The sequence below is a fragment of the Scophthalmus maximus genome, chromosome 20 (genome assembly GCF_022379125.1).
Source record: "Scophthalmus maximus strain ysfricsl-2021 chromosome 20, ASM2237912v1, whole genome shotgun sequence".
Lineage (NCBI taxonomy): Eukaryota > Metazoa > Chordata > Actinopteri > Pleuronectiformes > Scophthalmidae > Scophthalmus > Scophthalmus maximus.
This window is the reverse complement of record NC_061534.1, coordinates 3,750,078-3,771,696: the sequence shown is the minus strand read 5'-3', so window position 1 is coordinate 3,771,696 and position 21,619 is coordinate 3,750,078. Positions and strand designations below refer to the sequence as shown.

At 42.6% G+C, this 21,619-nt stretch overlaps 3 protein-coding genes across 15 annotated transcripts in view; 2 read left to right on the top strand and 1 right to left on the bottom strand.

Annotated features, from left to right (window-relative positions):
• Nucleotides 1-6,914, top strand: part of rxraa (retinoid X receptor, alpha a) — a 111,175-nt gene extending 104,261 nt beyond the window's left edge. For all 11 annotated transcript variants that reach the window (XM_035608976.2, XM_035608971.2, XM_035608974.2 and 8 more), the window contains 3 exons: nucleotides 485-576; nucleotides 2,179-2,284; nucleotides 2,864-6,914. In XM_035608976.2, coding sequence (XP_035464869.1) covers nucleotides 485-576; nucleotides 2,179-2,284; nucleotides 2,864-3,011 — 346 coding nt within the window. In that variant the 3' untranslated portion in view covers nucleotides 3,012-6,914. The remainder of the gene's footprint in view (nucleotides 1-484; nucleotides 577-2,178; nucleotides 2,285-2,863) is intronic.
• Nucleotides 6,915-6,986: 72 nt separating this feature from the next.
• Nucleotides 6,987-17,421, bottom strand: wdr5 (WD repeat domain 5). Of its 2 annotated transcripts, none has more exons than XM_035608985.2 (14): nucleotides 17,287-17,421; nucleotides 10,997-11,107; nucleotides 10,716-10,824; nucleotides 10,472-10,545; nucleotides 10,089-10,178; nucleotides 9,884-9,973; nucleotides 9,706-9,789; nucleotides 9,555-9,610; nucleotides 9,200-9,246; nucleotides 9,003-9,078; nucleotides 8,800-8,833; nucleotides 8,426-8,500; nucleotides 8,248-8,335; nucleotides 6,987-8,059 (listed from the first exon to the last, which is right to left on the bottom strand). In XM_035608985.2, exons 2-14 carry the CDS (start codon nucleotides 11,072-11,074, stop codon nucleotides 7,959-7,961), a joined length of 1,002 nt encoding a protein of 333 aa, XP_035464878.2. In that variant the 5' UTR covers nucleotides 11,075-11,107; nucleotides 17,287-17,421; the 3' UTR covers nucleotides 6,987-7,958. The 2 variants fall into 2 exon arrangements, with proteins under 2 accessions (XP_035464878.2, XP_035464877.2); XM_035608984.2 differs by lacking the exon at nucleotides 17,287-17,421 and adding an exon at nucleotides 12,828-13,045.
• On the top strand, nucleotides 13,823-20,589 carry LOC118285363 (bromodomain-containing protein 3-like). Of its 2 annotated transcripts, none has more exons than XM_035608969.2 (11): nucleotides 13,823-13,883; nucleotides 15,464-15,766; nucleotides 16,900-17,037; nucleotides 17,709-17,844; nucleotides 18,162-18,205; nucleotides 18,318-18,638; nucleotides 18,744-18,872; nucleotides 18,970-19,167; nucleotides 19,730-19,860; nucleotides 19,957-20,231; nucleotides 20,343-20,589. In XM_035608969.2, the coding sequence occupies exons 2-11, from the start codon at nucleotides 15,596-15,598 to the stop codon at nucleotides 20,453-20,455; spliced, it is 1,656 nt and encodes a 551-aa protein (XP_035464862.2). In that variant the 5' UTR covers nucleotides 13,823-13,883; nucleotides 15,464-15,595; the 3' UTR covers nucleotides 20,456-20,589. The 2 variants fall into 2 exon arrangements, with proteins under 2 accessions (XP_035464862.2, XP_035464861.2); XM_035608968.2 differs by having other exon boundaries at nucleotides 18,315-18,638.
• The last annotated feature ends 1,030 nt before the right edge of the window (nucleotides 20,590-21,619 follow it).

The following is a 21,619-nucleotide window of genomic DNA, read 5'->3' as shown; positions in this document are numbered from 1 at the left end:
GTTCGAGCGACTCCGCGCGCCGACACTCCCACCAGTGATGTCACACACACACACGCACACACACGCACACACACATACACACACAGACAGTGGGAGTGCTGGTGTTACATTACAGCGTGTGTTTACTCTGCGGCTTTCCCCCCTTTATGAAAACCATGTACTAAATATAATTACTCTGCACGATTGTAAACTTTTCCACTGATCTAACGTGTGCCAATGTGGGCTGAGCACACACACACACACACACACACACGTGTGTGTATTATTTGTTTTTATAAATAGATCTGAGCTGGATAGTAGTTAAAACATATTTTTAATATCCCTGTCTCGAATTAGATTTTTTTTATTTTTATGTACCACTTAGACTCAAGTGTTTTTTTCCCGTGGTCTTAACTTTTCTGGCATTTGTTAGGTTGTATGATATAAGGTAAAAAGGTATTTCTGTCTAATTTGAAATGATTTTTATTTCATCTCTTTTGTGCAGAGTGCTCACAGAACTGGTGTCCAAGATGAGGGACATGCAGATGGACAAGACGGAGCTCGGCTGCCTTCGAGCGATCGTCCTCTTCAACCCAGGTACTGTACCTGTCACAGTACAGTATGTATGTTTGTATCTACGCTTTCATTTGCAGTTTTTTTCTATTGCATTTCTTGATGCAATTTGACTTGGAACCAAATGAATCGGATGGTAATTCTGTGAGGACCGTGGCGCTGCTGCTGTTTGTAGTTACAACGAGGTAAAACCGAGGATCATGCGAGAATAGAAAGCTTTTTAATGAGTCATAGAATATGACTCAATAAAAAGCCTGAAGTGATCCTCAACACACAAAGAGTATCAGGCACTCTCCACCCCAGCAGGCTTGAAAAAGAAGTGCGTCTTCCTCCGTGACTCATCTCTAATTTGTTTTAAGAAATCTATTCAAGTGGTGACAAGTTTCCACAGAGTGGGGAGAGAAGAAAAGAAAAGTACAGAAACATCGATAAGAACTTCTGTGTTGTTCCATGTTTTCACCAAAAACGTGGCTCTTCAATAAAATAAAATATACATATATATCTCAGGAGTTTCCTTTTACATAAACCTCTTAAGGCCTGTTGACGAGAATTGACGCTCGGGTTTTAGATGTTGGTCGAAGCATCATTTCCATCTCGGCAGTGTTGACTCAGCTTGACCCTCGGTAATGTAACGTGAGAATTGGGGATCTGGATTTAAGCTGCTTGTTTTCTTTAAAGCCAAATCGGGAATTTGACACTCGCTCGGGACTCGTCAGAGTCAGTTAAAAACAAAAAACACAAAATAGAAGCGGATGTTGTACGTATTTAATTGCCGAATGCTGGTACAGTAAATTCATCTAGTTTATTTTATAATGTACATGTGTCAACATGCTGCTCTGTAGTGAAACTTCCTCCACGTGGCACTTTTCAGTTTAACTCAAACCAAACCATGGTTATGACCCATCATGTTGTTAATGACTTGGTTTGGGAGCCCCCCCCCCCCCCCCCCCTACACACACACACACACACACACACACACACACACACACCCACACACACACAGATCCCCCTGTGTTCCACATTTTTAATTTCGGCCACATCCAAGCCCACTGGCCCGGTTCACTCCTCTCCTCGGCTCGACTCCTTGTTAATTAGGGGTCTGGAGAAGGGGACATTGGGGCTAAACAGGCCCTCGGTCCTCCCCGTTTCCCACACTGCGCGATCCATTAGCAACAAGCGCTCATTCACCCGGCCGATCGCTTCGCGCGGCGCTTTGTCCCTGCGAAATGTGAATCAAAGACGCTGTTTGTGTTGCGCATCAAAAGACGAGTCGTCCGGCGGAGCCAGAATTGGAGCCGCTTTGGGAAATTTGCTAAAGTCCTAATTGGACGGAGCCCGGAATGTGGCGGCGACACACGTCCACAGTGAGGCCGGCCGAGGTTAAAGCTCATCCTGTAAGTGAGTCTCCGTGGCCGCCGTCGCGCTCCTGCACGGTGCCCTTGAGCAAGGCACTCGACGGACATTCACACTGTCGTCTAGATTATTAAGAAGAATGTGATGGTGATTTTTTATTTTACCATTAATTGGTGGATTGAAATCGGCAACTTAAAAAAACAAACAAATCCATGCGGGAGTATGTTTCTTTCATTGCTGTCGCTCAACTTTTCAATCTTTGTGTGTCCACAGACTCTAAAGGTTTGTCCAACCCAGGTGAGGTCGAAGCCCTGAGAGAGAAGGTCTACGCGTCTCTGGAGGCCTACTGCAAACAGAAGTACCCCGAGCAGCCCGGCAGGTACGAAGACACACACACACACACACACACACACACACACACACACGGATTGTGCACACATCCAAACATACAGCTGCTACATACAGTACAGTAACTATACAGTATACACACGACAAATCAATGTAATCAATACAGAAGCTTCGAGTTCACCGTGTTGTCAGACGTGACTGATTGGTGTGTGTGTGTGTGTGTGTACAGTAAAGTGTGTAGTAGTGCTTTTCTTTAACTGTCAAGAGGATTCAAATAATTTCCGATTCAATAAAACTCTCACCAGATGTTTTGGTTCAATCAGTTGCACTTGGAGTTGAGAAGTTTCCACTTGTCTGTCACATGATGTAAAACTCACAGGAGAAGGAAAGCGTCATGCTAGAAACATTTTCTCATCCCGAGAATATCTCTCGTTATTATTATTATTTGTTTTTCCATGCACAAGATTTTCATCAGACTCTCCTCAGTTCAGTTTTCCTCTTTGGAATCGTCTCCTCGCTTCCTGCTTCCTCCCCGTCAGACGTACGATGGCGGCCGTTTTTCTTCCAGTCCCGTGTTTTTATTGTTGCTGTTGTTGTTTTCTTCCGACAGGTTCGCCAAGCTGTTGCTGCGGTTACCGGCGCTGCGCTCCATCGGCCTCAAGTGTCTGGAGCACCTGTTCTTCTTCAAGCTCATCGGCGACACGCCCATCGACACCTTCCTCATGGAGATGCTAGAAGCACCGCATCAGATGACATAATGGCCCCTCCCCCCCCTGCGTCTCCCACCACCCTCCCTGGATCAGGAGCGTTGGAGTCCCATCTCCAGCAAAAGGGACAATATCACCGTGACGATATTTGGGGATTCTGGAGGAACCTCGAAAAACCACGAACGTCTGTTTTATACCTTGTAAAAATATATAAATAAGAAATATATATAAATATATATATATATATATATATATATATGAAAATCACGCGACGGCACGAGCGACAACAGTGGACCGGAGTGTGGACACGAGAAAAGGTATCGAGCCATCGCTCGCGGCGCCTCGGTGAGGAGGAAGATCCCACATCACACACCCGGGTGTATTTAGAGATGATGTCACATTTGGAAACTCGGCGTTTCGTGATCGGGACAATCGTGGACTCGGGGCCTCGGGGGGCCGACTGGACTTGGACCTGAGCCCTCTCTCGTCTTTCAGGACTGAACTTTCTTCGGGGGAGGGGGGCGGTGTGTGTGTGTGTGTGTGTGGGGGGGGGGGGGGCGACTTCAAGGAACCCGACTGTTCCCGCCGGACTCGACTCAACACATAAGGTCTTGCACTAGCTGTTGTCATTTTTTTTGTTTTGTTTGTTTGTTTTGAAGAGTGGAGGAGAAACTGGGAGGTCGACAAGTGTTCAAAAAGAACAACAACAGCAGCCTCAGGTCTCTTTCCCCGATCCCAACCAGGACAACCACCTCTGTTCGCACTGTGCATCACCAACCAGTGGAGGGTCGGTCGGTAAAGATTTAGTTTGAGCAGAGTTTGTCGTGTACAATCTGTTCTTTCTGGAGGCTCTGGTGAAGTCAGCCTCTCCGGCCGGGTGCAGTCACCTGGGTACACAACTTTTGCCATCATCCCGATTCGCAACCTCTTTTTGCGTCCGTCGGAGTCTCGCAGCTGATCGCGAGCGAGCTCGTCCCCTCGTCCGAACCTCCGTTTTCATGGAACCAATCACACGTCCACGCTCTTCAGAAACCCCCTCCTCTCCTGGGAACCCCATATTTTCCTGTACCGAAACTTACGACCGTGCACAGTATTGACATTATTTTTCATTCAAAAAACAACAACACACAATTACCTCTGTTTTCCAGCCTCAGTTGTTCATACGCTCATTTAACCATTTCACAGAAGCGAGAGAGAGACAGAGAGGGGGGGGGGGGGGGGGGGGGGGGGGGGTGAGAGAGACGTGTGTGTCATTTTTCTTTTTGTTTCGTTTTGTTTGTTTGTTTCTTTACGTGGCACTTAACCTCACGACTGCGGACTCGGGTTCCCAAACGAGGAGCTGCTGCTGCTGCTGTTGATGTAATCGACCTCTGCGGTGGAATGCGGCCCCCCGGGGGCCCAAATCAGGAACGCCCCCACCCTCCGTCCCTCCCCCCTCAGAGGGACACGCACAGTCGCTCTCCTCTCTGCACTTGTCTGGACGACCAAGTGTCAATCAAGTCGAACTGAAATATGAAATGTTTCCCGCATCGTGTATAAATATGCTTTACGCCCACAATCTGCTTTTTTTTTTTTTCTTCTTTCCTTACTCTTCTTCTTTTCTCTAAATGCTGCGGCTGCTGCAAATCTATGCATCGAGCGCATTTTTCAAAGACCGTCCGAAGAGCGGCGTTAGCAGAAATCTAACTTGGGTCATTGTCCTCGCTCTTCAGATATTCAATAACACGACAACCTTGTTCAGAAGAAAAGCAGCGATCAACCGTCAGTTCAAAGTGTTTTTACGGGACAGTGGAGTTTTTAAGCTTTAGTCGTTCAGATCACAGCGGTGACGTTAAAGGACTAGAAAGAGAATCCAGATTTCTTTTCCCACCAGCGTCTCGACGTTTGCCACTTTTTCCCCCCCTCATCTGTTAAAGGTTCAAGTGAGAGTACGGAGTCGTATTTTTTTTCATCATTTAATCTATTAGATTTGCATTAAAAAGCAAAATAAGATAATTCGATTTGTGGATCAAAGATTCCATTTTTTTTCTCTTTTTAAAGGCCTGTTAATCTTTTTTCTTCTCGTCAGTATTCCATGTGCCCGATACGGTCTCTCAAGTTCTGTTCAACCCTTTTTTTTACATGTACAGTTCCCGTTTTGTTTTGTTTATGGGTTTCGCTTAAAACATTTAAAGCGTCACTCAAATGTGAAACGTGTGGCCGTTTTTTATTTCTTATTTGTCAACCTCATAGTTAAAAAAATAAGTAATAGATCTGGTGCCACCATCAGGACTCCATAGCACGGCTGACACTCTGGGCCGGCTTCACAGGCAGTACATCACCACCTTTGACGAACGGACGATTTATGAATTATATTTAAAAATTAAAAACAGAAGAGCTAAGACCCGGGTTCAGATGGCAGCTTCGAAATGTCAGATACTGTGAACTTGAACAGGATTCACACATTTTACTTTTTTTCAGTCTCCGGGCAGTTTGGACCTGAGAGGAGGGAGAGATGTGACAGCTGTGAGCTCCCTCTGGTGGAAGAGAAGCAGCGCTGCGACATTACTTGAATTCTTTTTCTTCTTCTTCTTTCTACAAGTTAGTCAGTCGAGACAACAAGACGGCACTTTCTCGCAGTGTTATTATTATTATTATTATTAACATCTTCAATGTTTTTTTGGATCATCGGACAAAACCTCAGCGTCGGAGCTCGTTTTAAAAAGAAAAAGTAGCAATAACTTCACTTTGAACTATTGGCTGGTTGTTTTTTGGGGGTTGGCCTGTTATGAACGAACTATCCAGGTGACAGTATTGACTGCCAGCGTGATGAGCTCAGTTTACAGTATTTATATTCTGGATTATTGTTTTTTGTTTTTGTTTTGTTAAATAGAAAATTCAAGCATTGTGGTAAAGAGCTTTTTTCTTCTTTTTTTTCTGACACCGTGGCTAGATTTATTCTTTTAGAGGAAAGATGATTTTAATCAGGAAAAGAAAAGAAAGATAGTTTTGTTTTTCTCTTTTAATTGTGACATTGTCTCCTGCTCTTCTTGTACTGTGATTGGTTACCGCAGGTATCTTAAGCCATAAAGTGGGAGGAGCTCACTCCTTCGCAGGAAAAACCGGGGAACCGACGGACGAGGACGAGGATCAAGAGACGATCACCCGCGTAGAATGATTAACCCTTACATGAACGCTTTATAACATAAAGCTCTATTTTGTTAATATGTATATGTGTATATATTTATAAATATATTATCAACACGTCGGGTGTTGATTGAAAGATTTGAGGGGGGGCAACGAGTCTTTCGGACCGAACTGCTCCGCAGTTTTACGGAATTTTTCTTTTCGTTTTTCTTTCACGAATATCCGAAAAGAGGTTGGTTTTTTTCGCATCTCGACAAAAATCTTACAACAACCAGCAGTTTGTGGGACGTCACAAAAACAACGATGAAAGAGAGAAAACAAAAAAAGGTTCAAGTCTTTAAAGCCCTCCGACACGTTGTGTTGTCGCTTTGGCAAATCTATGTTGGAGAAGTGTGTAATCAGGAGGAGCCGAGCTCGAGACACAATCACCGCTTTCTTTGTTGCATAGACGGTAAAAAAAAATGTTCAAGTTGAAAATGAAAAAGAAAAAAAACAAAGATCTATTTTTGTACAAAGGTAATTTTATCCCTCGCTTCTGTCCTCTGCCTCTTCTCTTCTGTGGGCCGTTGTGTACGTTGTGGAAAAGCTTAACTCGACGTGGCAAGAGGAACTTTTTTTGGCCCTCGGTAACTGTGTGGCCTTTTTACGTCGCCATTTTGGATCTGTCCGCTGCGAGACAGGAAATGTTCTTTCTTTCATTTATATTTTTGTCTACTTTTAAAGGGCGGTGGAATTTTGTCATCATGTTCTTTGTGGGTTTGTTCTCTGATGTTCTGTCATGGGACTGAAAAAAAGTTATTAAATAAAAATAAAAAACTTTAAAAGTGAGCTCGACTGGTGTCGGTTGATTCTGTGTCGTAAAAAAAAATTTAAATAATGTTTTTCACGGACTCAGTGACATGAAACATACAAAAACTGGTTTTATTGAGTCGCAGGTCGGAGACGTCGAATGAAAAACGCATTCCACAAAACGTCCTGGTCGACTGTCGAGAGCAGAGGCTGCTGGCTGACTGCAGAACTACGAGCTAATCGTCAGGCAGAAAGAAAAACAAATCAAAGACAGCTAAATAATCAAATCACAATGCATGATAAGTGTAATATGTACAAATCCTACAGCAAAAAAAAAAAAAGCATTTGGTCACTGGGGTAGACGTCAAAATATTAAATTCCTTTTTTTTTTGGAGGAGGGGGGGAGGATCGTATAGATTTTCTTTTGTAAATGTCAGATTTTTGGATTTATTCTTCTCAAATTTCAAACTAAAGGCCTAATGTGTCATAGCGTTAATTTGAGATCTGACATTTGACATAGAGGGGAAAATAAAATTTAAATAGCAATATTTGAATAAATAAGACAAAAGGGGCCTTTAGATGTCAGTTTTTTCTTTTCTTTTTTACCTAAAAGCTTGATGTCAAAGCCACGTCGTAACTTCTGATAATGCTATAAAGTTAGAGAGACGATTCAAAAAAGGCAAAATAAGTGAAACTAAAAAGTCGAAATGACCAGAACATTTATTGTACAACACCAGAAGAGTGAGTGTGGGAGCCGGTGTGAAGCGGGGACATGATGCAGTGTTTAAAAAAAAAAAATACTGACGCGCCAGAGCGTCGACGTAAGAGTAAAACACAAGTCACCCATTTCCCTTCTGAGACGACAAAACCTGGCACGTGTGAAACGTGTCGGAGGTGACGAGGCTGATGCGTTGCACCGTTTTTGCAGAATTTCATTACCCGAGAGGCGTCTGCATCCAGCGGGGAGCTCTCTGTCTCGGATAAAAAGTTCCTCTTACGACAAAATGTAGGCGGAGTGGGGAGGAGGGGGGAGTGGGCACAGGAAAGAAATATGAATGGCCCCGGAAAAGATCTGAGAGGGGCTTAGCAGTCGCTTTTCCATAGCTTGATGGTTTTGTCGTTTTCTAAAGCGGCAGACGCGATGATGTTCTCTGTCGGGTGGCAGGCGGTGGAGATGACGACGTCTGGGGAGGAGACAGGGGAGGAGGGAAATTCAACATCATCACAAACACGTTACACCCAGAACCCCCAAAAGTGTCAGTCTTCAAAAAACGAATTGACATGATTTAAAACAAACGACGCTGCATCGCGAGAGATTTTAGACCAGGAAACGAAATCTGCTCTTCCGAAAATACAAAAATTCCGTCTCTACCTGTGTGGCCCTGGAGCTTCTGCACGATCTCCTTCGTCTGCAGGTTCCAGATGTAAACCATGTTGTCCTCCGAGCCCGACACGATCCACTGTGGAGAGAGGAGAAGACGCTCGCGTTCAAACGGCAAAAGTTTTAAATAAAAGATCAGAACGTGCTGGCAGGAACGAGAGGCTCTCACCTTTCCGCCGGTGACGGAGAAATTAGCGAATATGCAGTACTTCTCGTTTTTATGGCCCGTGTACGTTTTCAAGCACTGACGAGACGAGGAAGAAAAATCAAGAATCAAACATGTGAATCACAGTCAGAAATATTACAGTAAACAACATGTACTATTGTATTTACTAGTAAACAAGTGTGATAAAAACAAATATGACTAAGTTATAAGGTTATAAAAACACTTCATTATCAGCATTAAGTCATATTGGGAGATTTCCATGCAACTACACTGGAAACATGAGCATGGCTCATAATAATTTACACTGTAGAAATAAAAGATTTAGTTATAATATTCCAAAAAGTACATTTGAAAACACAAGCAGTCGTCAAACTCACCTTTCCTTTGCTGTAGTCCCACAGCTTCAGCGTGCTGAGGAATAAACACAAATACAGACGTGACGAAAAAAAAACATAAAAATCCACAAATGTTCATTATCCTGCGCTCTATTCTCTATAAAGCTGCAGAGAGAAGTTCATGATAGTGTGACACCGCCCCCTGCTGGTGAAACTGTAGTAAAGCAAAGTTGAATCAGACTCACTTGTCCAGTGTCGCAGCCAGGATGTATTTCCCGTTGGGGGAAAACTTCACAAATGACACGGGAGGGTTGTCATCATCTAGAAGAAGGAAAGAAGAAAGGATATTAGATATATATTGCCACCGATTTTAAAAAACAAACAAACAGCTGTTTTCCATTTCCAGAACCAGGTCAAGGGGAACTGGATCTGATGATCTTACCGATGAGCGTCTTCAAACACTGCCCCGACGCCGTGTCCCAGATTCGGCTGTGAAGGATTATTAAAAAACAAACAGAAAAACAATTGTGAGCATTTGTTAAATGCCGAGGTAACGGTGAATAAACATAAAGAGAACTGGAAACAGAATGCGCCTGAATTCATCCACATCAGCTCACATCATGTTTTAGGTTTTACACCTGAATTTATTATTTATTATTACAAACAGATTTTGTTGTGACGTTAGAGTTGTAATTTAATTTAGATCAGTGTCATATTCCAAAATTAAAGATTCTACGTGTCAAATTAACACAATTTCAGTCACAAACATATTTCATCGTTTTTCTAATTGCTCTCACCAAAGGCCGTCGTAGCTACTGGACACGATCAGCGAGCCATCTCTGTTGAAGTGGACCTGCGAGTCAAAAAACACATTCCCTTGGTGAAGCCACGTTCATCTTTAGAGGATTCAAATAATGTTAAGTATTTAAAAAAACACAAGAAACTTACAGCAGAGACGGGATCAGAATGAGCCGGCAATGTTTTCAAACATTTCCCAGTCTTCACATCCCATATCCTGACACTCTCGTCGAACTAGAAGCAAAAAAAAAAAAACACCCATAAAAACTCTGTTTACCTTCTTCTCAACCACGCAGACACAGGTTTCCATACACTGCTTCGTACTCACCGATCCTGACACGATGAGGTTGGACTGGGGGTTGAAGTTGCAGCAGAAGACATAGTTGCTGTGACCTTTTAGAGTTTTTAGGCATTTTCCCTGGATAAAAGAAAAGAAAAAAGAAATCAGTGGTTATGTCACGTTCTCGCTGGCAACAGAGGCGGCAACGTTGTGACGCCAGTTACAGTCGGTTACTGTGCATCCGCTCTCTTACCGAGCTGACGTCCCAGATCTTCAGGGTTTTGTCGTCTGACGCAGACACCAGGAGGTTGGAGTCAGAGGACCAGGCCACGTCGGATATGCCCTGTGGAATCATGGGATATGATCAGTCACATACGGACTCGAGGCTCCGATCAGGACAGCAAATGTGGAACTAGTGCAAATAACAAAACCGGGGCTTTTTTAACGTTTTTTTATCGTCAACATAGTCAGGACGCTACAACAACAGATATATAATTCCATCATTCAAACTGCCCGTGGCTCAGGAGGTAGAGCTTGTCGTCAACTAACCAGAAGGCTGGCGGTTTGATCCCGCCTCACCCGATCCTAGTAATCTTGTGTAAGACACTTAAACCTAAATTGCCTGTGGCGGCTCACCAGTTTATGTCCAGATATGGTTTTCTCAAACTTGCCGTCATATGCTCCCCAAATTTTGATGAGTTTATCAGCAGCTGCAGAGGGAGAACAAATGCAATCAGTTCTTCTGTAGCCTAAAAAAAAACCAGGTTCACTCCCCTAAACATTGGCTAAACACCTTTTTCCCCCAAAATATCTAACAGATCATTTAAATTCATCGATCGACTAGATAATCAGTAGTATTAGTTGCTGTATTAGAACTCACAGGAGCTGGCGAGCCACTCTCCACTGGGGCTGAACTTGACCGAGGACACGGCTTTAGTGTGGCCCGCTAGTGTGAACTTCAGGCTGTAGTTAGGCTTGGCAGGTGCGGACTGTGAATGAAAACAAAACATGACGTTAGGAGGATAACACCCCCCCCCCCGTACGTGACAAGTGGTCAAATATTTATGTATCCATTTCCTGCTTTCTACCTCCAATTAACCATAAACAGACATATGAGTGACGTGCTACAGCTGCAGAAAACAACAGCTAAGAGATCCAAACCTTGCTTTGACTGGAAGACGACGACGGGACGACTGGAGGTTTCGTATCGGTCTCTGGTTTCTTGTCTTCTGTTGCCATGACGAGGACACTAGCATCTATTGTTTCGCGATCCTGAGACACAGAAGAGGCAGATGTTGTAGAGAGTTCCCAGATGTCTTCACACAAGTTATGTAAACTACAAACTGTATACAACTGTATACAGATCAGGGCTGCGACTGATGATTATTTACCTTGCCGATTCCTCTGTCATTAGTCTTTGGACCACAAAAAAGGTTCCTACACATTTTCCATTTCAAAATTCAAGACTTTTTTCCCAGACTCAAATTGTTCTCTGTAGACTTTCCATGATCGTATTTGACGTACGAGTACAAATAGCTAGATGTTTTATTAAGCTGATTTTATGTAAATAAATAATTTTAAGTCAAACTGACTATTCTGACTTTGTCAACAATATCAACACTTCCAATTCCAGTTGTAGGACTGATTCTCATATTAAAAGATTGATATTTTAAACTGAGTAATTATGGAAATAATGCCAGGTTGATAGGAACTACTCATCCTTCCGCCTATCATAGTCATATGTGAACTACGGCTCTGTAGAAACCGTAGTGGCAGGTACAGAGACCGTGAATTTCCAGACCTGAAAAATTAGTAAAAATCACATTCCATTCTGCGCGGGAACCCTGATGGAGAAACATGTCGCTCCAAAACCCCGCAAACCCCCAAGATGATGTTTTGCTTTCGTCCACATGCTAAAGATATTCAGTTTACTGTGATAGAAAAAAGCAGAATATCCCTTCATAAAATAACCAGCAAAAACTGATTAATTGATTATAGCAAGATAGCTGGCGATTAATTTAGCAGCCGATCACTAAATCTATTCATTGTTGCACGTCTACTAGACGCAGTTTTGTGGGACACAACATTGATCAAATGTGAACGAATCGAACAGTTCCACATCTAAAAGATCTCACACACACACACACACACACACACACACACTACATCTCTTTGATACATCAATGTTTACCTTATAAATAATTACAGTAACATTTTCTATGGTTGCTGACAATAATAATAATAAACTAATCATAATGAATGAATAAATAATGGTCCCTGAAAAAGACAGATTTGAACATAATGGACACAACAACTCTGTGAGTAGCTCTGATGTATGCTAGCAATGTGAAGTCAGTTCGTGTCTCTTGTAGCCACGTACATGACACAGTAGCCCTGTGTAAATAAGCAGATAAGGAAATTATACAACAATGATTCACACAGTTATATATATATATATTGATATTTTTTTTTTAGTGTTAAAACAGACGTGGCGTGTTTGGCTTTTTTAAGATACACGTTTAGCTAGCACGGCTAGCATTAGCTAGCTAGCTAGCGCTACGTTAGCCTCGTTGACGTTTTCAACGAAGTAAACAAGCGGTGTTGTGTTTACACGCAACACGGTCGGTCGCGGCCGCCTCGTGCTCACGTCAACCGTCTCAACGGAAACTCGTGTTTTTAGATGCAATGACGCTGGAGAATAACAAAAAAAAGGAGGAATCGAACAAAAGGCTTAAAAAAAGCGGAGCCACTTCCACTCAGAACTGACACTACGGGTCGCGACGTGGGGTGGATGCGCTTTTTAAAATTTCGACATTTAGGTGCTTTTCCACTCCCGCGGAAATAAAAATAAACACCTTAAAATGAGCTGGTTTTATGTAACTGCTTCATGCAGCGTGTTTGATCCCGACGCTGTTGACAAATTGCCAGAGCTGCCACGGAGAGGCCCTCCATTCAAACAATGAGGAGTCGGGACATGGAAGACGATACTCACGGGTGTTTTCAATGCGGCTCCACGGTCACAAGTGTCGCTCCGCGTAAAGTCAGAAGAAATCGGGCGCGCACATTTATTCGGACGAGCGTGCGTGAGTGTGTGTGGAGGGAATAACAATCCGTGCGCTCGCCGCTGGATGTCTGACGGCCGAGGAGGAGGCTGCGAGCGAGGAGGAGAAGCGGGGGAATGTGGTGTGGTAGTCGCGCGTAGCTGCGCATGCGCGTTCCGCTCAGACGTTACGGAAAGCGGCGAGGGACAATAAAAATCTCAAAAGGCGTTGCCTGCTTCGTTATCTGGATGATTTCAAAGTACGTACGTTTGTTTTGAACCGCGTTTGCCTATTTAAAAAAAACAAACATTTTAATCGAACTCATCACTTCTTTTCTACTTTATGTTGTGTAGAACTGACAGAAAACAGAACCGGGAGACTTCTGGTTAAGTGGCTGCACTGAGCTAACTGATAAATAACTTCGGTTAATCAAAATTAACCGTTATTTTTCGACTTGAAGTGATTAAAAAAAGGGGAAATAAACACGCAAAGCAAGTGGAATGTTGAAGTGAGAGCCGCTAATATTTATATTACTATTTGTATACTATTTAATCAACGGTAGGTGGCGGTGGCGGTTTTAAGGTTGCTCGTGGGAGAGAGAGCGTTATTCCCCTTTCTTCTATGAAGAACTTCTGGGAGATAAATGTGTACTTATTTATTCTATGTTTCTATATGTCAGGAGAGCTGATGGTATTGTTATCGTTGTTGTCATAATCTCTGTTATTTTATATTTAAATAATGCAGTCTACAATCAATTTGACATCCTGATCCGCACTCCCCACCACTTGGTGGCGGTAAAGCGCCATGACGTCGTTTGCCAACCAACCTTAAGGTCCCGAGAAGGAGGAGAAGAAGAAGAAGAAAAAAAAAAAAGAAAAAAAAAAGAAGAAGACGAAGAAAAAAAAGAAGAAGAAGAAGAAGAAAAAAAAAAGAAGAAAAAAGAAGAAGAAAAAAGAAGGAAGCAGCGTGTTTTCTGCAGCTCTTTTGCTTCAGCAGCAGGAAACTTGGTAAATTGGTTAAAAGAAGGAAATATAAATAACTTAGCCCGTCACGTATGTGCCACGTTCACGTCACCCCCTGCAAAACAACAAACAACAATAACAACAACGTGTTGTAGTTGTGTGAAAAGAGCAGAGTTAGCTGCAGGCTAGCTCCGCTCAGCGTCTTGTGAGAAAACTTGTGCGGTTACTTGGCAACTAAACAAAGTAGGACTTGCGGACTTGAGGGGTTGTGAGTTAAACTCCCAGGTAGCAAGTTAGAAGCAGGAGTGATGGGCGACGTGTGAGGACATGTTGTAGTTGTAGGTATCGAAAAGTCGTTTACTTTTGTCGCCTCGCTGAATCAAAGTTAAGCTAACAACAACAACAACACACCCAAACATTAGCTTAGCTGTAGCCCGTCCAAGCTAACCGTGTCGCCTGTGGCCGCATGCAGCAACATGTCAAGCTTTTATTATATCGTGTAAGCAAAGTTCCTGTGTCAAGATGAAATTGTCAATTGTTATATTCCTCTGTTTTCGAACTTTGCCTTATTATTATTTTTTTATTTCCGGTACAATTTCACAATAAAACACCCCCAGAAATCCGAGAAAATCATATCAGACAAAGCAACTATTGCAAAATGTTGGCATTTAAATAAAACTGCAAAGAACTAGAGCAAACTTTTCACTCGCCACTATAGATACAAGGAGCCCCCCATGTTATTTCTGTTGTTTTTTTTGAGTAAAGAAAAAAACACGTGAGTCGATCACATGTAAACGTTGATCTTGATCTGTTCAGGACACATTTTAAGCTCTAGTGTTTTATATTATTTTCTCAATGTAACTGTTTGTAACTGTTTTTCCCTACAGTCTTTAAATAGGTTTACATAGAGAAGCACTTCGCCCCCAACTTCTCTATGAAATTTGGAAAAACATAAACAATTTCCACATTAATACATACGTGATTCTGAAATAACTGTTTTGCAAATAATTCACTGTCTCTTAACCTTTGATAAAATATCAATATTTGCTGGACAAATCCCTGTTATTGCTTTTGTGTGGATGAAGTCTTGACACTGTGATGAAGCAGAGTTAGACAGATTAATAGTTTTCTCTATGCTTTAATTCATAATTTTAATATTTTGTTTAATAAACTTTTTTCTAATGAAAATTCATCCATTTTTAAATATATTATACAGATGCTGTGGCTGAATAAGAAATAGCCTCCATCTATTATTCAAAACCAGTGTGACATGCAGTGATATATTTGGCTTTGAAAGGTCCAAACTGCACCAACATCACTCTGCATCACAGAATGATGAGATCTTACATTAATGTCTCAAGATGTTTTTCATAAATTAGCATCTGAAAGACAAAGTTTCTATCAAGATGGAGTCTCTACTGAAAAAAGATCAGACGGCAGCAGAATTTCAGCTTTGGAGATTTATTCTACTTTGAATTTATTACGATTCAAATGAGCATAGACTGAATCAATAATCGTAACAGTAAACTATTTTTGCCAGCAAAGGCTACTTCTTTTGGGGGGATCTTTTATCCACAACACTTTCATAATCTTCATAATCTTTCTCTTTTTTAATGTATCAACAGGTGTGTACCCTGTGTGGTATGACAACTATGTATGACATTTGCGGCCGTTCTGCCAGACCTACTGATGAGCTGAGGGACGACGGCTACCGAATTCACAGAAGATAACAGAAACACCCTACCACCATCGTCGTCATGTTGGCAGACGCGAACCCTCCGCCTCCCGACGTGAGCGACTCCGACAATTCGGGCCGGAGGACCAACCAGCTGCAGTACTTGCACAACGTGGTGGTCCGATCCCTGTGGCGCCACCAGTTCGCGTGGCCTTTTCACCGGCCCGTCGACGCCGCTGCTCTCGGACTAACAGTGAGTAGTTTTTGCGGATGTTGTGGGACGTAAAACGTTTTTCATGCTTTCCAATTGATATTTATGACCGCACATTTTAATGTGTAGTGTTTATCTGCTAGTTTTATCTTTTTATTAATTCATTACTGAGCACAAAAACTTAAAAAAAAATACTTTTTATCTACCCAAAAAGGCACCAGAATACAAATTCTGGAATAATCACACATCTCTTCCATCTGTAGTGGTTTTAGCGCATTGTAAATTTTCTCTTTGAGTTATTTTTTGTTGTTATTATATAAAATGTTATTTCCCCACTGCAGTGGTGATAGGCATCCCCTATTAAAGGCTGAATTTGTGCTATTTAATATTTTTTTCAGGCTTTTCTGCTCCAAAAATATTATTTGCAGACAAATAAATGGCGCAATTGGATTCAATTTGATTAGTAAGGCGCCAAATCACAACATATATTTTGTCGAGGCAGTTAAACATTGTACAGTTGAAACACGCACCAATCGCCACGGTTCAACTCTTTGTATCTGTGATCAATCTAAAATGTCATGTTTTTTTCTTGCCTTGTTAAAAATCCTCTGATTTCTTTCTTTACTTTCTCTGAAGTAAAAATTGCTTCTAAATCCTTCAACTCCCCCTGTTTTTGTCTTTCTTTCATTTGCAACTACTGGTGTTGTCGTTGAAGCTCTGTCTTCATTTCTCCCTTGGTTTTTCGTTGCTTCCTAATCCTCACGCCCCTGTTTGGCGTATTAATAACTAGAATATAAATATAATTTAAAACCTCTGTATCCTCCTAGTCAACAATTAGCTAATTACTTTTTCTTTTGAAGTGGAATTTTGCTAATTTTATTAACTTACATAATAGAGACTATTTCTCAAGTGGTTCCTGTAGTTCTTAATTAGTCCCAAAACCGGGACGGGATTATCCTGAGTAAATGGGACGTTGTTTTTTTTTTGGAATGAGATGTTGGCGTCGAAATGACAATGATGGAATGGAAAGTGTGATTCCATTCATCTCTACGGAATAAGGGCGGAGGAAGATATCTCACAACCCAGCATGATACCTCGAATTGAAGTTTGACAAATGGATAAAAGCGAGATCACGCTCATCTGACGCAATGATTTTTAATTTTTTTCTTAATCAGGATTATCATACAATAATAACCTCTCCCATGGACCTGGGCACCATCAAGAGACGACTGGAGAACAACTACTATTGGAGTGCCACTGAATGTATGCAAGATTTCAACACCATGTTCACCAACTGCTTCATTTACAACAAGGTGAGCAGGGGACCGGCACTATGAGGCAAATTCAGTTTCTGCTGCTGAAGCAGAGGAGAGAAAAAGTTAATGTGTGATGTCATCAATCACACTGAACTGTTCATTCATGATCATGAGAAATATTGATCAGTCCTAAATTGAAACATCGACGTCTCTGATTAATTGGAAGTCGTTGGAAAGGCCTTTGCAACGGTTTATGGCATGAGATGTTCCTTCATTCTTAAAATAATAATGTACATAGTCTTGTACCTTTGCCTGTTTTTCTGTTTTCCAATTTTTTTTCTTGCTGCGATTGAAATTTTTTATGGTAATGATTCATCTCGTAGTTTATTGGCTCGGTTCCAGGCTTACAACTCTTTATATAAGGATTTTATGAAACGTCGAGTGAGTGAGTGAATTGTAAAATTCTGAAAGTGGGCAATCACTGTGCTGCGCTTTAAACTCTTTTGTCACCAGTCAGGGTAGAGCAATGACTCTGGTTTCCCAGTGATCTGATTGGTCAGTAGTTGGGTTCGTCTACGGGCTTTGATCTCCCATCTCGAACTTCAGCTTCAAAGTTACCCACTCGCAGAACCAGCTGCTTTGTAGAAAAGGCCTCTGCTTCGTTACTGGAAATCCATTGGCGTCACAGGAAATAAAAAATCCCTCACAGATTCTCACCTGTCCTCCAGCCGACGGACGACATCGTGCTGATGGCCCTCGCCCTGGAAAAGGACTTCTTGCAAAAAGTCGGCAGTATGCCTGAGAGGGAGGCGGAGGTTTTACCTCACGCAACAAAAGGCAAGGGCAAAAAAGGCAGCGCTCCAGGTAATGTAACTAATACTTGTAAAAAACCTGCTCGCGTACTTAACTCCTTTTAAAATACATCCAAGTTTTTTATTGAGTTATGTATTTTGAGGCTTTGAAAAACAGAAATTTGTTGTTTATTTTCTTCCTCTTTGAAATGATGCTCCGAACTAATTTCTCCTCCACCGATGAGGTTTCTTTTGACCTACTAAAATTTCTATTTGTGACAAAAGACAAAAAAATGCAAAAATCTCTAACCACCATATATCATTAATCTACAATTTAAAAGTCTTTTTTGCTGTTTTCACCCTTGAACTTGTGTTAATACCTGTACACAGGTGGGCAGGATGAAACATCCACCACATGTCCATCACCCGCAAAAGTGAGTCACCGTTTTTGTCAATGCATTTCAATTGTACAAATTTAACACCTGAGATCTTGAGGAGAATTTTCCCCTATTGTTGTGGTCTTTTTTTTTGTTACAAATAAAGAAGGAGGGGCTGAAAAGGAAGAAAGAGGCTTCCGCTGATCAGTCCTCGCCAGCCGCAGCAGAATCGAGGGATTTGCCAGGAAGCAAGAGGGGACGCGATCTCTCCAGGGGCGACTTTGGGGATCGGGAGTCGCCGCGGCAGGAAGACGAGCGGGGCCTTGCGGGCAAAAAGCTCAAATACTGCAAAAACATCCTGAAGGAGATGCTCTCTAAGAGACACGCGGGATACGCCTGGCCTTTCTACAAGCCCGTCGACACCGAGGCGCTGCAGCTCCACGACTACCACGACATCGTCAAGTACCCCATGGACCTCAGCACTGTTAAAGTACACACACACACACACGTTTACATCATACACAAACACATTCAGTTTGTCGTTCGCTTACTTGTAACGCCTTTGCTCATCCTTGATTTTAACTTTCTGTTCTAGAAAAAAATGGAGAGAGGAGAGTACTTGGACGCGAACGGTTTTGCTGCAGACGTTCGGTTAATTTTCTCCAACTGCTACAAATACAACCCTCCGCATCACGATGTCGTCACCAAGGCCGTAAAACTTCAGGTGTGTTTTTCGAATGATCAATTTAGACAATGGGAAGAGTTTCTTTCTGGTTTTCATGGTTCTGCGAACCCTCCTCGCACACGTGCGTTTGTTTCAGGGCGTGTTCGAGAAGAGGTTCGCAAAGGTCCCCGACGGGCCCGGGGAGACGGTTTCAACGGCAAGCTCAGCAATGTCCCCGAAGAACGCGATTTTCGGCGGGATGAGCGGCACCAATTCCTCCGGCGGGGACGCGGAGTCTGCGGCGGAGCGCGCCACCCAGCTCGCCGGGTTGCAGGCACAGGTGGGATCACAGCAGGTGGGTTCCTGCACTGGTGGTAGAGCTTACACACACACACACACTACCTGTAAAATCTTGAGGTTTGCTTTTGTATTAGTTCAAACCTCACCACACACTAAACCATGAAAGCGTTTTGCCTTAATTCCACATCAGAAGAGAGTTTTCTGGAGCCAGCTGCTTCAGTTTTGCCCGTTAATCTGCCAGCGTTCTTTACACAACACACAATGGAACTCACGTGACTCCGAAAGAGCTTTAGCGTGTGATGAGATTTGAACTGCTACCGCACCAAAGATATTATAGCCCTGCCGTCTGCCAGAATGTTTTCCAAAACTATTTCTGCCATGGTTTATTTTCCTGGCTCTGAAATACGCAGCGGGGAGAAAATGGATTGCATGAAGAACATGCGGCTGATAAAATCATAAGCTGAGCTGGGACTAGTTTACAGGAAATCGTTCGATGAGATCTCCTCTTCCTATTTGCCTAGTCTTGCATGTGCTCCCAACTTGCCAGCATACAGATATTTTTAAGTATTTCACCTGCTATTTTTCATGAGCAACCCGTTTCTGCCGACTCTACGCAGCTTAAGACGGGTCGTGAGCAGCGACCTGCCCTCTCCGGCGGCCCTGCGCTCAAACCGAAGAAGAAGAAAAAGACCAAGAAACGGAACAGCAGGAAAAATAAACACCGCACGCATTCCAAGAGTGCCTCCAGGTTTGACATGTTTACATACCTGAGGAGCTTCTTTTCTTAAAAATTATTATTATCGACACAGAGACAATGAAGCAAAGCTTTCGTCTTGGATTTCAGGCACGAGTGGAGGGGAAGCAAAGACTGGGACTCGGACGGCGAACATCTGCCGATGACGCAAGAGGAGAAGCATCAGCTGGGCCTCAACATCAACCGGTTGCCCGGCACGAAGCTGGGCCGCGTGGTGCACATCATCAAGACACGCGAGCCCTCGATGTGCGAGGGCGACCCCAACGAGATCATGATTGACTTCGAGAAGCTCAAGACGTCCACCCTGCGGGAGCTGGAGCAGTACGCCAAGTCCTGTCTGCGCCCGAGGTTTAAGAAATCCCAAAGTAAGTGCGAAAGCCTTCTTTCCCATCCACCTTTTTCCTTCCTCACGTTTCAGTTAAAGTCCAATTCAAAGAACTTTAATTCAAATTGCCGTTGGTCCTCCCTCCGTCCAGAGAAGAGGGCTGCGTCTCATCACGTGCGCAGCAGCAGCAGCAGCAGCAGTTCTTCAGATTCGCCAGTCGGCAGCAGCTCCAGCGACTCCGGTCAGGACAGCAGCGACGCGTAACAGCCGTAATTGTTTATTTATTTATTTATTTTCGTCTGTGACCAAAAGAGAGATATCCTGAGATGTTTATTTTTTTTGTATTTTGTTGTATGTTCTACTGTGTTGAAATATTAAACGTTCCACCTCCATCTTCACTTTTTTATATTCGCCCCGTCTATATTTATAAAATCGCAATATCCGTCACTGCTGCTTCTTATCAGACGCTATAAATCCACCACAGAGCCAGATGCCAATACAGCTGCAGTCAGGGGCACGTTTCATATAATCTTGAGTTTTGAAAACAATGACCTCATTCTGTCATCCATTTTGTCCATGTTGTTTAACCAAAGGCCCTTTTTTTTCATCACAGTAAAGTAATCATGTTCTTTTAATCATGCAACTGTTGCACCAGACATCTGTCAGCAGCAGCTGTTTATTAATCAGTCAGCTATGAGATTCTACTTTAACATAAGAATGCAACCAAAGAGTTATGGTTATATTATTAAGCCTGTAATAATAATTTGTTTTGGGGGGGCAGGTCGATGCAGAGAGACGGAGGAGATGACTACCCCTTTTTTGTTGTTTTTTTGGGGGGGAAATGTCTAGTGGGTAAATAATAATAATTAGTTCCAGGTAGGAAAAGATGCACAGTTCCACACATACCATATTATATTATATATATTACTTTGAGATTGCTTTTAGCATTGAAAAGTGCTCTATAAATGAAATTTATTATTATTTTATTATTAACATTTTTGTGTTAGGAATATTCTGTATTTTACTTGGGGACAAAAAGCAGTTTTTTAATATTTGTTTTATTTCACCAAATAGCCTCAGATGTGCAGAGGAAACTGGACATATACGTAAGTAAGTAATCTTTATTTATGTAGCACCTTCCACAGACACAAGTCACAAAGTGCTTCAAGGGTAAAACATGACTCAATTCCATACAGTTCCGTTTGTATAGCGCCAAATCGTGACATATGTTTTCTCAAGGCCCTAGTAAGGTCGCGACCTCAAAATATCGCAGAGGAACCCAACAGTTCACACAATGAGCAAGTACTTGGCGACTGTGGAGAAAAACCAAAAAAACCCTCCCTTTTAACAGGAACAAATGTCTGGCAGAACCGGACCCGGTTGTGGGCGGAACATCTGCCTCGACTGGTTGGGGCGAGAGGAGAGAGA

Coding starts and splice junctions, on each gene's coding strand:
- wdr5 (XM_035608985.2), bottom strand. CDS start 11,074: ATGGCAACAGAAGACAAGAAACCAGAGACCGATACGAAACCTCCAGTC. Junction 9,079..9,199: donor GTGTTTGAAGACGCTCATCG/GTAAGATCATCA, acceptor TCCTTCTTCTAG/ATGATGACAACCCTCCCGTG. Junction 8,834..9,002: donor CTGGCTGCGACACTGGACAA/GTGAGTCTGATT, acceptor TTTATTCCTCAG/CACGCTGAAGCTGTGGGACT.
- LOC118285363 (XM_035608968.2), top strand. CDS start 15,596: ATGTTGGCAGACGCGAACCCTCCGCCTCCCGACGTGAGCGACTCCGAC. Junction 17,038..17,708: donor ACTGCTTCATTTACAACAAG/GTGAGCAGGGGA, acceptor CCTGTCCTCCAG/CCGACGGACGACATCGTGCT. Junction 20,232..20,342: donor GAGGTTTAAGAAATCCCAAA/GTAAGTGCGAAA, acceptor CCCTCCGTCCAG/AGAAGAGGGCTGCGTCTCAT.